Below are 15,885 nucleotides of genomic sequence, written 5' to 3' on the forward strand. Positions count from 1 at the left end.
AGTCTGAAAACGTGTACTGGTTTTACTAGAATTCAATCAGAACACAATACCGTGACACGATATTCTTGACTTTTCATGTTTTTCTCTGTGTAGAACTATAGTGTTATAGATTGTCTATTATCTATTTAGCCTAGAAGTCAAACATTAACTGGCACATATGTCCTCAGAACAGGTGTATTTCCAGAAAAATAATAATGCTGGTAAGAAAATGAAATGCAAATAACATGTAGACTAAGAAATCCTGACTTCTGCGAGCAATCACTGAAGTTGAGGTGATTCAGTATCTCTATGGCTTGTCCTTTAGTGATTGCAATTGTATTTATTATAAAGGGTTACTTAACAGGTAGTTGAACGTACAGTATATTTTTCAAGCCCTGATTTGCGCACTCTTCTCAGTTACTTTCTGCTACAGTGAACCCTTATATGGAATATCAGGCTATCTAATTTCATTGCATTCATAGCAGAATGAAACGGAACTCTCATGAAGATGGTAATATATTACTGCTGTGGGCAAGACAGTTTTGACTCAGGGAATTTTAATTGATTTAATGTATTGCCAAGTGGGAGAAACCCACTGGCTGTAGTCCCTCTGGGGTCATGCCTTCTCCTCAGTCTCCTCTCAGCTCCCCTTGGGCTGCCCCCCCCCAGCTCCTGTCCCTGCTTAGACCACCACCACCCCCCTCAGCCCCATGCCCTGCTCAGTATGATACTTTGCTTCAGCATTACTCTTGTCCCTCCAGCCCGGCATTGTTTTTCCTCCATCTCAGCATTTACCGCCCTTTCTTACTCACGTTTTCACAGAGATGTGACAAACACCTCTGACTGGTTCCACTTTGGTGCACAGTTTTGTGCTTTGGAGCCAGCTGGACCTGACCATGTCCAGCACGGGGCAGCCCTGACCTCCTTCCTCAGAGTCCCCCTGCAGCCTTCACCACCAACCACTTGCCAGTCAGACCCCACATAGCTATTAACTGCCTCTTTGACCTTGTAAGGAGTAATACTGAAGGAGCTGTGGGGCTATGGAGGGAGCAAACATGACTCCATCACAGCACAGCACTCTCACGCTCCAATCTTGTGGCCCTTAAGATTAGATTCACTCCACATCTATTCTCCTGTAAGTTTCAGTGAATGGTTCAAATAATGCTTTTAAATTACTAGAATAGGTCTTCTGTCAGCAAAAGTTTGTTGCTGTTACATATCATATACTTAGCCTCCAATACATACATCACTAGGAACTACAAAGTTGTGACTGCCAGGACCATTTAACTCTTAGCAGAATGGTAGTTATTAAACCAACATAAAGGTATTATGCTGGTCTAACACCACCGCTCCAAACACTAACTTGGCACTAACTGGCACATATCCCATTGACTACTTTCACCTTCCACCGCTGTCACCAAAAATGTCACCTACTCACCCAGAGTAAAACTAATTCAGCAAAACAAAAGAGAAAGAAAACCCACCTGCTATGCTCAGAGAATGTTTGCCTTTACAAAACACTATAAATACCTTTTTTCACTACTTCTGGAAGCCCATCTGACTCACCGTCTGTGTTCTCCTGACCCAGCAGATTTTGACAGATATCATCCATCCTTTTTTTTTTGGATGAAGTCTCTGGCACAGGGGATCTTGTTTCTCCATTATCTTTCCTGTTGTCTTCGTATCTCTGCCTTTTACTTGAAAACTTAGTAGTATCTTCATCTGACCTCATCTCTTTGACAGACTGATTGCTCACTGTTAATGAGTTATCCGAATTCAGCAAAGGAGTGCTGACAGCATCACTTGTTGGCTGTTTCAGCTGAGCACTCAACAAACTGACTTGTGTTTTTAGCATCTCATTTGCTTCTTCTAGTTTATAATATTTAACAATTAGAGAGCAGTATTTCTCCAAGTTCTCATTTGCTTCTCTGGTTTTCACTGCTGTAGATTCCTGTAATTCTTCCAGTTTTAACTTAATTTCTTCTGTAACGGCATTCTCATCAGCACCTTTCAAAGCAAAATATCATTATTCATATAACTGACATTAAAAAAAGATGCATATATAAGAATTTATAATGCAATGGTCACACACCTTCTAATTAATTATACACGTTCTATAACTGTGCAACTATAGAAAAAATAAGTGACAGCATATAACAAAATCAGTAATATGTTAGACATAATAATGTATTTGCTAAATAGAGAACAAACATGCAAAATTTGAAAAGAATCCTTGACCAGTATCTGGGCAAACATTTTCCCTGTCATTTTGTAACTTCTGAACACTCGAGTTTGTACCCCTAACTTTCTTTAAGTATCATTTACAATACAGTGCATCTCATGAGATGAGCCAAAATATAAAGAACAAAGCCTGAGAATAAGAGGGGAAAGCTTGCTGGAAAATGATAAAAGAACTTATACACAAACTTTAGTTATTGAGAAAACCACTCCCCTTCTTCCTTAAGTCACTTTTAACCACAAAAATATAATATTTAAGATATATATTCATAATCCAGAGTTGCCTCTGATACTTTAAGAGAAAGAAGATGAACTAGATTTTGAAAATGTTAGACACATTTGCAGTTGTACTTTTTTATACTAGTTAAGAATCATGCTCTGTATTAGAGCTGCATATGCAAATGGACATTTTAGGGAAAAAGAAAGCTTTACAAACTGATGCACTGCTAAGAAAGCATTAACATTGAATCTAGATTCAGTTACCTTCTTTCTTATACTTTGACATAGTTAGATTTTTCTTCTTTAATAGTTCATCACGTTCAACTAGTTGTTTCTGCAACATTTCCTTTTCCTGTTCCATCTGCTTACAGGATTTCATCCACAGCTGCACTTTACTGTGGGCAAATTCATTTTCCTTCTTCAGTTGAACTAAAACGTTAATATTATCAGCCTACAAAATAAGAAATGTAGTTAAGACACCAGAAACACAATTCTTCCATTTAAACATTACAATGTCAAATGGAAGCTCAACTGTTATGCAATATTAGCTGTAGAGCATGGTTGTAATGTATACTTGTTTGCTTGTTTCCATACAACCTCATTATAGCCGCTCCTTTACTGCAGGAAACATGAAAGTCCTCTTACTAGACGTGTACATACAGGTGATTAACTCAGCAGAAAAACAAGAATTCAAATACCAGTAAGGGAGACTTATTCTCTTCAGATATACCAACGAATTATGAACGTTCAGATTACTGATGTCAAGACTAGCATCCTACCTATGAGAAAGCTGTATGAACTCTGAAGCCATAGTCCTTTTTCCACCTGTTGTCACTTCGTTGATGTGGCATAAGAAAGTGCCGCTTTCCAGGTAACAGATTTCAAACCAATACTGTAAATTTTAAAGTGCTCTCTCTTAGTCTGAGTCTCCTTAATTCTTCTTTTTGTCCCTAATGCATCTTATTACCACAGAGGCAAGATAACCCAGGCCTGCTTTGCACTCCAAATTCCAGCTCAAAAATACTATTCTCAGCAGCAGATCATTCCTTTCCACCCAATTCCACTCTCCTGGGCTGCTCCCTACTCATCTGGTCTGGTACCAGCCTGTGTGCAAATACCACACAGTGAGCACAGCTGGAAGCCTTGTATGCTACATTTACACTACAATGCGTACTGTTTTCTGTCACTGCAACATCTCCTATAGTACTATATCATTGGACTGCTGGTATTAAACAAATTAACACCACAGTGGAACAAAGAACTGTTGAGCAAGATGAACATATTGCAATTCAGTGTTTACTTGCAAGTAAACTGAATTGACTATGTTTCTTCAAGAGTGCATTTAGAGAGATACTCATTCCCGAAGTGGGAGCCAGCAATCACAGACAGAAACGGGGGGGGGGGGGGAGAAAGAAAAGAAAAAAAAAAAAAAAAAGGTAGATGAGAAAAATGCAGGGGAAATTAATACAGAAATTCAGTTATATTGACAGTTAAACTTCACCTGCGCTACTAGAAAGCAAACCAAGCAGATCTAGAACTGTTCCCAGCTATCAGTTGTTCACAGTATGTGAAGCTCATACTCTGTCATCACTAAGAACAGTTCTGTTGTTTAGAGAATTACACTAGTTAATAATTGTAATGAGAATTCTATATAAAATGGAACGGATAAACTCTCAAGAATCAAGAGCAATGTATCAAGACTAATGCTTAAGACAGAACATGGTACCTTTTACCATCAAAGTAATTCACAAACAGAAAATAGAGGCACTGCAGAGTCTCTTTGAGTGTATTCTAACCACATTATAACCCAGTTACAATGTTCAGTGTAGACAATAGACTGCTGTGTTTAGTATCACATAAACCAATTGTAGGTGATCTCAGCTGTGGCATACCTAACAGAATTTTTCTAATGTAGATCAATAGTAACAATGTTTCCTCCAAGCTCTATATTCTCATTAGTGAAACAAAGGCTATATCAAAGTCAAGCCAAAGCTCTGGAGGACTGGTTCCCAATTCCTATGTTTAATTTACTACACGGTGCCTTGGGCCTCGTGTAATTGTCAATGCTTATATATTTTTTTCTTACCTTAGTTTTTAGGAGTTCCCTAAGGTTTGATTAGCTTCTTTAAGGGAATTATTTAGTTCTTCTTTATTTGACTTCAAATGCTCAATTTCCAATTTTTGTGAGCTGATAAACTGCTCCAGTGAATTCATCTTATCTTGATAGGCCTCAATTTCTGCTTCATTCTAGAGAAAGAAAATGTGCCTAATTACTATGATACTAAAAAGGACATTGATTTGTATTTCAAAGAGGTACTTAAGAGCATATCACAGCCCCCAGGAATTCCACAGCAAATTTGCTTGGTATGTTTTGAGGAGTTTAAAACTGAAAGAGCAATTTGTCTCAAGTATACATTTTGAATACCAGAATCTTGCCTCTAAGAAGTCCGCCATTAGAAAGCCCTTATATTTTACTATAACTTGCTCTTAAATTTACTTTATATTCACAAGAATAAAAATTATTAAGAAATAATTATAGTAAAGTATTTGCCTGTGTCCTACTGGCCTCAAGTACATATTCATAGACAGATATTTCTGCAGAAAAGATGATGGGTCTTTGTTCACAGCATGGCTGACAAATGAATTTCCAACAAATTTGCCCTTGTATCCTAAAGTGGTTAATCTCTCTTCCCCATTCCTATCAAAACAAACATTTCCTGGACTAAAAACATACTGTTGCTTTCCCTTTTTTAAATGTATAGTCCCAGATAAATTATATATACACTTAACACTTACTGAGTTCTGAGGTAAACTCACCTTTCACTGCTTGCTATATGGAAAAAAGGTAATTTAACTCTTACTGAGTTCCAAGGTAAGTATATAGAGAGTTTGGAAATATTGTCAGCAAAGACAATTTCTTTTGCAATAGGATCAGCAAAATTTTGTAAAATACATAGAATTTAATTAAAAACTCACAGCACTGTTCTTCCCATTTTCTGATTTACCTTTCGGTTCGCTTCTGTCAGAGCATCCTGATGCTCTTTCTCTGCTTGAAGTAGTCTGTCTTTGTATTCTGATATTTCTCTTTTCATTTCACTTTCTTTTTCTTGTAGTTCTTTCTGGACCATCTCCAAACTCTTAGTCAGTTTGGTTTTTTCTGACATAGTTAGATGCAGCTGAATCTGTAAACAGTAATAGCACATTCTTTGGTATTCAGAATTTTCTCAATAGAGAAACAGTTGATCCATTAAACTGTTTGACTTTACATCTGAAACTTCTTTGAATTTCCAAAAACAAGTTGGTAAGAAAAAAGTATTTAACAGTGGCTAAACACACTGTAATCAAAGAATGGAACATCTGAACACAAAAGGCAAGATAGGAGGCAAAGGAGGGTCTTCTAAAAAGAAACGTTATGATCTGAGGGGTACACCGAGTGCAAGTTTGCCAACACTGTTAAATCAAGCAGCACTGCCAAAACCAAAGCTTAACCTCTCCAAACATTGTTCCCTCTGAGAGTGACTTGAGAGGTTAAGGGTCACTTTCCTCACTGTCTTTAAGATGACAAAACTTTCTAAGCATTTTCATTTCAATCCGCTTTTATAACTGTACTTTTTGGACAGCTGGTCTGTATTTCTGTACAGGATTTCTGAAAGTTGCAGAAACCTGTTTTCTTTTCCCACTCAAAATCTTCAATGCCACAACAGAAATGAGCCCCTGGTTATAAAATTTTGTAAATAATGTTAGTAGAAGACCACTTAAGCTGGTTTAAACACATAATATTGTTCACAAATAAGACCTACAGTCATCTAGATGGTAAAACAGACTCTGAGAATTAAATATGAACAAACTAAACATAAAGACTCTAAAACTGTTTCTTCCTTGACTTTGTCCTGAAAGTACTTTAACACTACTGAAACACTGAAAGTAGTTTAGTTTGAAAACAAGCTTGAGAAACATTACATTTTTTATCTAACATCCTCAGTCTGATGATTGAATGCCTGTAGTAGAGACAATTTCTTGGCACTGAAAGATTTCTAGATATTCACCTGTGGTCTTTACGCCAAGAAAACAGTTTCGACAGAAGAAAGAGGGAAAAACTATTAACTAATCATTCTATCTCAGAAGAGAACATGAAATTTTTGGAAATTTGGAAGCAAGAACCTCTGATACTGTACATTAGCACAGCTCCCTTGACCAACCTCCACACATTTACTGTACTTGAGCATCTGGCCTTGAACATAGAAATACTACACATGGAGTAACTAACTTTGTTCTTTTCTGATTGTTCTTGAATAAGTTGTATTTCTTCAGCAAGCTTGTTTCTTTCTGTGGTAAATTCTTCCTGTAATTTGGAAATCTTGTGTTCGGTCTCACTTAGCTTGACTTGCAGCTCAGTACGACTTTCAGTCAGTTCATTTACCTGAAATTAAATTTTCCAGAATTATTTTTAATACATGTGTCATGACCTCCAAAGAATTTTCTTACATGCAACAAGCAGTTTTTAAGATGGGTTATTTTATTCCCATAGCTGGTCCAACTCCAAGCAAGAGTCCCAACAGGCTAAAGCTGTTTTCACATGGCAAGTGTCCAATTGTTGTTTCACCTTCTTTTGAGCTCCCAAAGTACTTATTCTTGATAGAAAACCTCACTCACCCAATACTAATTTGTCTTTCCTCTTTTTCTTCTACAGGAAAGAGGGAACTATCCTGCATTATTCGATTACTTAAACTTCTATGCCTACTTTCAAGCAACCTTCCCATTCATCCTACACAAAACAATGTTGTGCTTTCCAGCTCTGTAACTTCAATGCAAACTCATGATTGCATTGAAAACATAATTTTAAAAATAGGATGCTTACTGTAAAAGTCTGAGGTTAAAGTTATTTTAAGATATAATTTATTAAGGAAGTGGTAAGCCCAGAGGACACTTTATCCTCACTCCTAAATAAGGAACTCTACCCTAATGGAAATAGTGTTACCTTTTTACATAAAGTGTTCTTTTCACAAAGTGTAGATTCCAGTTCCTTCTCAAGGTCCTTATAAGACACTTTTAGAACATTCAGGATATCTGGAAAGGTCTCATTATCAGAAAAATGTTGCTCCTTCAGCTTCAACTCAGCAATCAAATTCTGCAGCCTTTTTTTTTCCTGGTGCCAACATTCATGCTCATGTTGCATGTGTGTCAGCTGTAAAGACAGCTCCTCTGTTTCTTTCACCTGCTTTTGAAGAGCACCATTCTCCTGCACCTTTTCATTGAGTTTTTGTTTACAATCCATCAATTCTTGAACAAGTACTTCCCTCGTTTGATCCAATCTGATATTTTCATTTTTTATTTCCTGACATTCCTGTAATAGTATTGTTTTATCTTGCTCAAGATGAGCCACCTGATTAATCAAGACTTGCTCTTTTGCTCTAACATCTGCTTCCTCCTTGCAAGAAAACTCTAATTTCTCACTTATATCTTTGAGCTCAGATTTCAGCAATACCACAGTATTTTCGAACTCATCCTTGATTTGCATCTTTTCTTCCTCCTTTTCTTCTAACAGTTTTGCTGTAGTCAAATTCGAAGACTCTAGTTCAAAGATTCTTTCTTGCTTTTCTTTTAAATCTTTAGCCAAACACTCTTTTTGTGAGGTGAGGACATCAATTTGTAAGTTAAAACATTCCAGCTTTTCAGTCATCTGTTCCATTTCTATTGTTAATGTTTCTGCCTCTGCTTTAGCAGTCTCCGACTGAATAATTGCATCTTCTAGATTTTTCTCTGACATCTCCAATTCTCTTTCAAGCCTCTCTATTTTATCCTGAAGAGAGTCAGCTTTCCGTTCACTCTCTTTCAGCTTTTCAGCAACGTGGTGTTTTTTCTTCTCATCGGATTCAATTTTTACTTTCAGCTTCTCAATTCCGTATCGCATTTGGTCTACTTCTTTCTGTGCAGACCTGACTCTAGCAGCAAGTTCACCTTTTTCCATTAACAAGCCTTCCAAAGATCTGGAAAGCTTTGAATTTTCCATTTCTGATGAACTTAATTTACTCTGCATCATTTCCAACTCTCTTACAATCAGTTCCTTCTCCTTCTTCAAATCTGCTGCTTCGTTTTGGAGTTTTCCTTTTTCTAAGGTGAAAGACAGGGCATCATTTTCCAAACTTTGCAGCTTCTGCAGAAGATGATCTTTTTCATTTGATAATTGATTTACATCAGATTTTGCAGTCTCAAGCAGATTTGTTTGTGTCCTCACCTCACCCTCTAACCTTCTAATGAATTCAGTAGAATCCACCTTAGTTGACTCTAGCTCTTTTAATTTCTCTTGTAGCTTCTGATACTTCTGATTCAGTTCTTTTTTATTTTCAGACAAAATACTCAGTTCTTGGCCAATATGGTTTCTCTCAGCTGTGACTGAAACAAGGTGCTCTTGAAAGCTAGAAATAGTTTTCAGGTTAACTTCCCTCTCCTTTTCTAGTTGCTGACATTTTGCCTGAAGCATTTCAATATCATGCTCTATGAACAAGGCATGATTCTCAGTATTAACTTGCTCAGATTTTGGACTCCTCTGTTCATTTTCAGCTGCAAGAAATTGTTGACAATCTCTCTTCGTCATTTCTACATCATCCGATGTGTCTGCTGCATTAGACAATCTAACTTTATATATCTCCGGCTCAGACTTCACATTCTCTGGTTCTTTTTCTAATGAGACTACTCTAAGAGATAATTGCTGCTTATTGACAGAGACTGATTTCAGTTTTTCCTTTATGTCACAGTTTTCTTCTGTAACAACTACAGTAGCTTCCTCCAGTTCTGCAAAAGCTGAGCTCTTCGGAGTTAATTGTGCATTCTGAAAGTTCAGCTCTGAGTTTAATTGCTCAACTTTCATTAGTAAATCAATATGTTTATGGCTTTCTTCTGTCTCATAGATCAGCTTCAAATTTTCAGCAGTCTGTTGGTTTGCTGCCTCCTGAAGCATTTCAGTGGTTATTTGATTTTCATAGAAATCCCCTGCACTTAAAAACATACTACTATTGGAAAATGACAATGCACTGGCACGGTCTGAAGGGCTAGTTATTTTTCCTGACATATTTCTACACTCATGTTCTCCAGAAATCTTCTCACTGTAATCTTCCATTAATCTTGCTTCAGCGGTCTCAGTTACATTTTCACACACAGAGGTATCTCCTACAGCCATTTTCTCAATGGGGATTAGTTTAGGTTTATTGCTTTTCAGTGCTGAGTTTTCAGTAGGGCCTCCCAATTGATAAGGAGTATTGTTTTCTTGGTCAGTGTTCTGCAAGGGCTAAGAATCAATCCATTGAAAAGGAAAAGAAAAACAATATATATAAGAAAAAAACAAGGTGAATTTTAAAAGTTTTCTTAAACTGAAGCGCCTCCTCTTATGCAAAATAGATAGCATCATTCTCTACTTCAGAATCTGTTTTCTTATGGAAAGGATTTACACTTATTTACACACACATGCATCTTTAGCCAAAAGGTTTTAAAGATACTGAGGGAAAAATTTCAGCCAAATTTACTGAAAGACTAAGTGCAAAGATATCACGTGCCTCCATATTTTGGGAAAATAGGTGTCTACGTGACAAAGTGAAAAATTATTAGCATCACTAATGGGGGAAAGGTTTACTGCTCACCTTCTATTAGACACCAGAGAATCTTCAAGGGACACAAGCCCAAATCCTCAAACAATCCCTTTTCCAAATTAGCACTGTCTGTCAGAGCTGGGCTTACATTTGGCGCCACCTGATGCTCTCATTCGAAACAATAAAAATGAGTAACTTCAAAACTTGAGGACTCCAAAAAAGAACTGGGTCTGAAGGCAGCACCTGAATGATCTGTATTGAGTGCTTCATCTTAAAAAAGCTCCAGCTAGGTATGGTAAGGAACAGTATTTCTTTAAGTGTCTATGTATCAGTGTGGATGCTCTATGTGAATTGCAAGCAACATATACAAGTGAAAGATTTCCTTCTCTGCAAGGAACAGTTGCTCCGTGTTGCACAGTTGGCCAAAATGTAGAGCTTCAAGATGCTCTGACTGTGGGAGCAGTGTTAAACTTTAATTTCTGAGTCTATGTTGACTGGGCACTGGAGGCCACTTGCACAGGACTTAATAGTCAGAACTGGAATTCTCACAAGCACAAAATGCATCTGTTAGACTAATTCCCCTTAAAAATAAATCTAATATACTGTATGCAAGAATTAAACTAGTTTTCCTCAATTCTGAGTGAAGTTTTGATTCTGCCACTCCTTACAAAGAGCAGCAAAATCTAGTTCACTGGTTGCACGCCATCTACAGCGCTAAAAAAAAGACAGAGCTGACTCCCAGATTTCTTGTTCCCTTAGGTATTTTGAAGGAATTCAGGCTAAAATGAAAATTAAGTGTTTTGCTACCAGCTCATTCTGTTCTGCTGTTGATGCTACTGAAAGGAATTAGAGGTGTGGGAGCAGTCCTAGTTTGTTTGTCCCATGAAGGGACATGGGAAGTGTGTGCATCTTTAACAGACTATGTTAAATCAGAGATCTAAGCTTGTAAGCACAGTACAGACATATACAGTGCACGCACACCCGCTAACACAGCAGGATCCACACTGACACAGACCCAAAGAAAAACCAAGAAAGTAGCGCAAAGTATTACACAACTCTAATAGACTAAACTTGTTGGTTTTGTCATCATCTGTTATTTCTCATGATCCCTGTGATGCATAAACCAGAACTCGAGGTACGGATTATTTATGTACTTTCTCTAAAGAACAGTACCACTTCTGTGGGACACAATTTTAAACACATTTAATTCCAAATTTAAATTTGGCTTACCATAAATCAAAGGGTTTACATAAAACTGATTTGCATGACAGCAATTACTTACATTTTCAATATCCGTGCACAGCAGTGAATGAGAACTTAAATCAAGGACTTGTAGTTGCAGTCTTGCTGCTTCCAGCTCCAAGGACAGATTCTCAGTTTGTTTTCTTTCTGCTGCCAGTTTGCACTCCATCTCCATAGTCACGTTATTCAGTTTCTGCTGCCATTCTTCCTTGTCAGATAGATTTTGCTGTTTGAGATGATCTATTTCTTTTCTTTCAGAAAGTATAACTTTTTTCAGCTCTTGTATTTCCTCATTTTTCATATTCTCTTGAATGTGAAATTGGTCTTCGAGCACCTTGATGGCCTTCTCATATGTCTGACACAGCATCTGAAGTTCTTCAATTCTACTCTCATTAGATTTTGTAGGAGTAATACTCCTGGGCTCCCTAGCAGAGTCCAATTTGTGATCATTATGACAATTTTCAACCAAAACTTTTGTTGCACCTTCTGGGATTATTTCTGCAGAACTGTCCAGCTGATTAATTTCCTCTGTGTGTTTGCACATACCACTGTTACAAGAATCAACCACTTCATTTAATTCTATAAAACAGGAACTTTCAAAAAGATCTGAGGAAGAAACCGTGGACTTGTTTTCATCTAATTTAGACAGCGTGTCATTTTGGCTAGAAGATAGCGGCGCTCTCACAGAATCTATATGAGCATTGCTCAGACTTGTCGACAATGCAGAATTTTCTGCCTTCAGTATTTCAATACAAGACTGTAGCTCAGATATCTTTGAGCTCATACTGCAATGTTGTTCATATAATTTTATATGTTCATTCTGGAAAGACAAAAGCTTCTCTCTTACTTCAGCAAAGTGTATTTTAACTTCTTTGCTGGACAATTGTAAATCTTCATAGTCAGAATTGGGTCCAGTACTGCATCCGTTAGGTCTGAAGGACATTTCCTTATTATCAAAATTCATTCTCAGATTGCTGTTATCACTTTGATCCATAAGTTCATCAGGAAAAATAGCTTTCTCTGTTTTAAAATTTTTATCTGCATTCATTATGTTCTCTTTCTCCTCTGCCACTTTACTAATACCTGTGATGCCACTGGTTTTTGAGTCTTTAAATCCAGAGGCTAATACAATGTTCTCACTCTGCAACCTCTCACACATTTTCTCAAGCTCGCTCAGATTGTTTATTGTTACCTGCAAAGAGGATGCCAGCAAGACTGATGAATAACTTTCATCCATTCCTCGTTTGCCACAATTCTGGGAAACACTATCATAATTATATTCCAATGAGTGGCCATCTTCATCTAATACTGTAAGAGGAGAACCTGAAGTTTTCAATTCTTTAACAGACAGTAGTTCTTGCTGCAGTCTCTCTTTCTCTCTCACACTTTTCTCAAGTTCTACTTCCATGCCTTTTAAAGCAGTCTCCAGTTGCATCACTTCTAACCTGTAGTTCTCTAGGGAGAGTTCTCTGTCCTCAAAATCCATTTGAAGAAGCTCAAGTTTAAGTTGGTATTTATTCAGCTCAGCATCCTTTTCTTCCATGGACTTCCTCAACTGTTCTGAATAGAGTCTCCTTTCACAACTAACATCACACATTAGAGGTTCACTTTTTGTTTCTAGTTCCTTCCCCAATTGCTCCTTGTCTTGAAATACGATACCACATTTCTCTTGCATTGTATTTTGTGTTGCCCCGACATTGAATATTTCCTGTCTTAAACAGTCAAGCTCCGTAGAAGGCACATGTTGGACACTGGAAAATTCTGACTGCAGTTGCTGAAGTTCTTGAACCAAATCCTTTTTTATTTCTTCTGAGGCTATTAGTTTACATAAGATATCTTTATTCTCACTAAATACCTGTTTCTCTTGTTCTAATCTTGCTTTCTTTTCCTCAAATTCAATTGTCTGCTCTCTCAGAATGCTCATCACGTTTGCATTTTCTTCTTCCACCGATTTATACTTTGCTTGCAAAACTTTAAGCTCTGTTTTGATTTCTTCAGTTCTTGATTCAATACATTGTCTTTCCTCCTTGTGTTTTCTGGACATTTCAGAAATGATTTCTTCTCTTTCCTTTAAACTATCAGAAATATTTTTATTTGCTTCCAGTAAAGTTATTTGTTCTTGCTCTAAAGCTCTGCTTAAATCCCTAAGGGTTGCATTTTCTTCATTAAGTTCCTCAATTTTTTTGCTATATGAGCAAATCATTGAAGACATGTCCTTCTTCTCTGAATCCCATGTTCCAGACATGAGCTTCAGCTGTCTTACTGAATCATCAAGCAATTTATTATTGATCTTTAAATCCTGAAGCTCAGCTTGTCGGTTTTCTAATCTTTCATTCAGAGTTTGCAGTTGCATGTCCTTTTCCTCAAGAATAGCTAAAGTTTTTTCAACTAATTTCTGACGTGCTGAAATATCCGCTTGCAAGTTAGTAATGTGCTGTTTAGTTTCTGTCACGAAGCTTTCGTGCATCTGTTCTACATTAAATAATCTTTCTTCTGTTTCACCCTTTCTTTGCAGTAAGTCTTCATACTGCTGCTGCTGATTTGAATTCAGCTGCTTTTGAGCCACTAAGGAAATCTCAAGAGAAGAGATCTGATCTTGTAAAATGGCCAGATCCTTACTTTTTCCTACTTCTAGAAGAGCTCTTGCACATCCGTGATCCTCAGCAATGGAGTTATTTGCTGCAAGTTGCGTATTATCTAAAACAGTTTTACCCTGACCACTCTGCAAATTAACTTCATCTTCTGTCTTTTCTGAAGTACCTTTTGCTTTTACAAGACAACAGATTTTTTCATATTCACCAAGCAGGTCATGATAACATTGCTCCCTTTGCAGTCCTTCACTTGCTGCTAACTGTAACTTTTCTTCTACTTCACCAACTTGGTTGGTAAGCTGGAATATTTTACAGGACATATTTTCTATCTCTTTACAGTACTTTTTATCAGAACATTCTGCTTTCTGCTGAAGTCCATCAAAAGCTTTTTTCTGTTCTTCTAATTCTGCACTTCTACATTCCAGCATGTCTTTAAGTTCTCTAATCTCTGTACTTTTCCTGTCACTTTCAGTTTCCATCATTCTGAGTTTCTCACTATGCTCATGATTTTTGATTTGCTGACTTTGAAGGGAACTCTCCAAGTCATTAATATGAGTCAGCATACCTTCCTTTTCAGACTTAAGTTTATCTATAAGACAATCATTTTCATTTTTCCATTGAGAAAAAGCAGTAGCCTCTTTTTGCAATTCTTCACATTCTCTCTGCTTGAATCCAAGGAGCCTCTGTAAAGCTTCTAATTCTTCCTCCATTTTACTTATTTTACAGTTTTGTTCTTTAATATGATTATCTTTTTCCTTGAGCAGGTCTTGTGTAGAATCTTGTTGCTTTTCCATGTCAGCTAAAGCTATTTTCAGTTTCTCCAGCAAAAGGGAGCTCTCTTGCTTTTTAAATTTCTCTTCCAGTAACTTCAGCTCTGCTTCCTGAAAAGTATTCTTATCTGCAAAAGAAAACACCATCAAAGTTTTGCCAGTCAATACTGGCAATTCTACTGATAATTTTCTAGCTGAAATGTGACTATTTACTTTTACTATTTTTGATTCTCATTCTAGTGCAAAGCATTACTCTCAAGTTATATCACTGGATAAAGGATTGTTTATATCACCTTAGGCTATCAGACACTATGTACTCATAGACATTGTCAACTTTCCACTCTGCAGTCTGATACAAGTCTGCACTCTAAGCCAGTTAGTCCTTACTTCTCAGGTGTAACTACCTGTTGCTTCTGTGTCTCACTTTCACCAAATTTTTATATGAAGTAGCACTGCTTTTTTTTTTTTTTTTTTTTTTTTTTTTTAGACAGGACAGATCTCATTCCAGTATGTGACCTTCTTGTGGGTCAGTCTCCTCTCTTGATAGGAACAGGAAAGGACCACCAAGGATAAGTACGAGGTGGGGCGGGGGGGGGGGTGGGGCAGGGGGAGGCACTACATTCCACTAGCTAGCTGGTAAAGGCTGCAAATTTTCTATATGATCAAAAACAAATCATCAGTTGAAAGGCAATGGAAAGTTCGGTCATTAATTTTAAGGAGAACAGAATCAAACTCAAAAGCTTCATTTTGAAATCTTACATGAAGTTTGATTGATGCACAGAAACAAGTGGGATGCACAGAAACAAGTGGGAATCTATCCCCTTTTTTTAGTCAGATCCAGCAAAACTACAAGGTATATTTCAACTCAAGTCCTGAAAAACTGTGTTCTCAATTAGAAACAAACACTGCAAGCAAGACTCAACTATCAGTGGTTATGTAACATTTTCCTACTTTTTTTTTTTAAACTCTGCAAAACACATAAAAAGTACAAACCAGAAGTTTTCTGGTTTAAATAGAATCTATCAAATTCAGTTTGCTGATAAGTTCAGTACACTTCAATTGATTTCAAAATTGTGTATCTTCAGGAACTGTATATGTTCACAGACAAAAATTCATTTCCATTTAGAACAAACTCAATGTTGGTTAAAAAAACTAATCGTATCCCACAGTAGAAACCTTTTTACTTAATTCACAATGAAACTTACAGGATTGCAGGAAACATACATGATTAAACATGCAACAGGAGTTCTGCAAATTTAAATA

General features: G+C 37.0%; 1 protein-coding gene across 1 annotated transcript in view; it reads right to left on the reverse strand.

Annotated features, from left to right (window-relative positions):
* CENPF (centromere protein F) overlaps window positions 1-15,885 on the reverse strand; it is a 44,302-nt gene that overhangs the window by 3,781 nt on the left and 24,636 nt on the right. Inside the window, 8 exon segments of the mRNA XM_050893654.1 lie at window positions 1,510-1,986; window positions 2,701-2,887; window positions 4,523-4,542; window positions 4,545-4,683; window positions 5,442-5,618; window positions 6,704-6,856; window positions 7,415-9,712; window positions 11,302-14,750. Of these exon segments, the coding sequence (XP_050749611.1) occupies window positions 1,510-1,986; window positions 2,701-2,887; window positions 4,523-4,542; window positions 4,545-4,683; window positions 5,442-5,618; window positions 6,704-6,856; window positions 7,415-9,712; window positions 11,302-14,750 (6,900 nt within the window).

The sequence above is a fragment of the Gymnogyps californianus genome, chromosome 3 (assembly GCF_018139145.2).
Source record: "Gymnogyps californianus isolate 813 chromosome 3, ASM1813914v2, whole genome shotgun sequence".
In the NCBI taxonomy this organism is placed as follows: domain Eukaryota; kingdom Metazoa; phylum Chordata; class Aves; order Accipitriformes; family Cathartidae; genus Gymnogyps; species Gymnogyps californianus.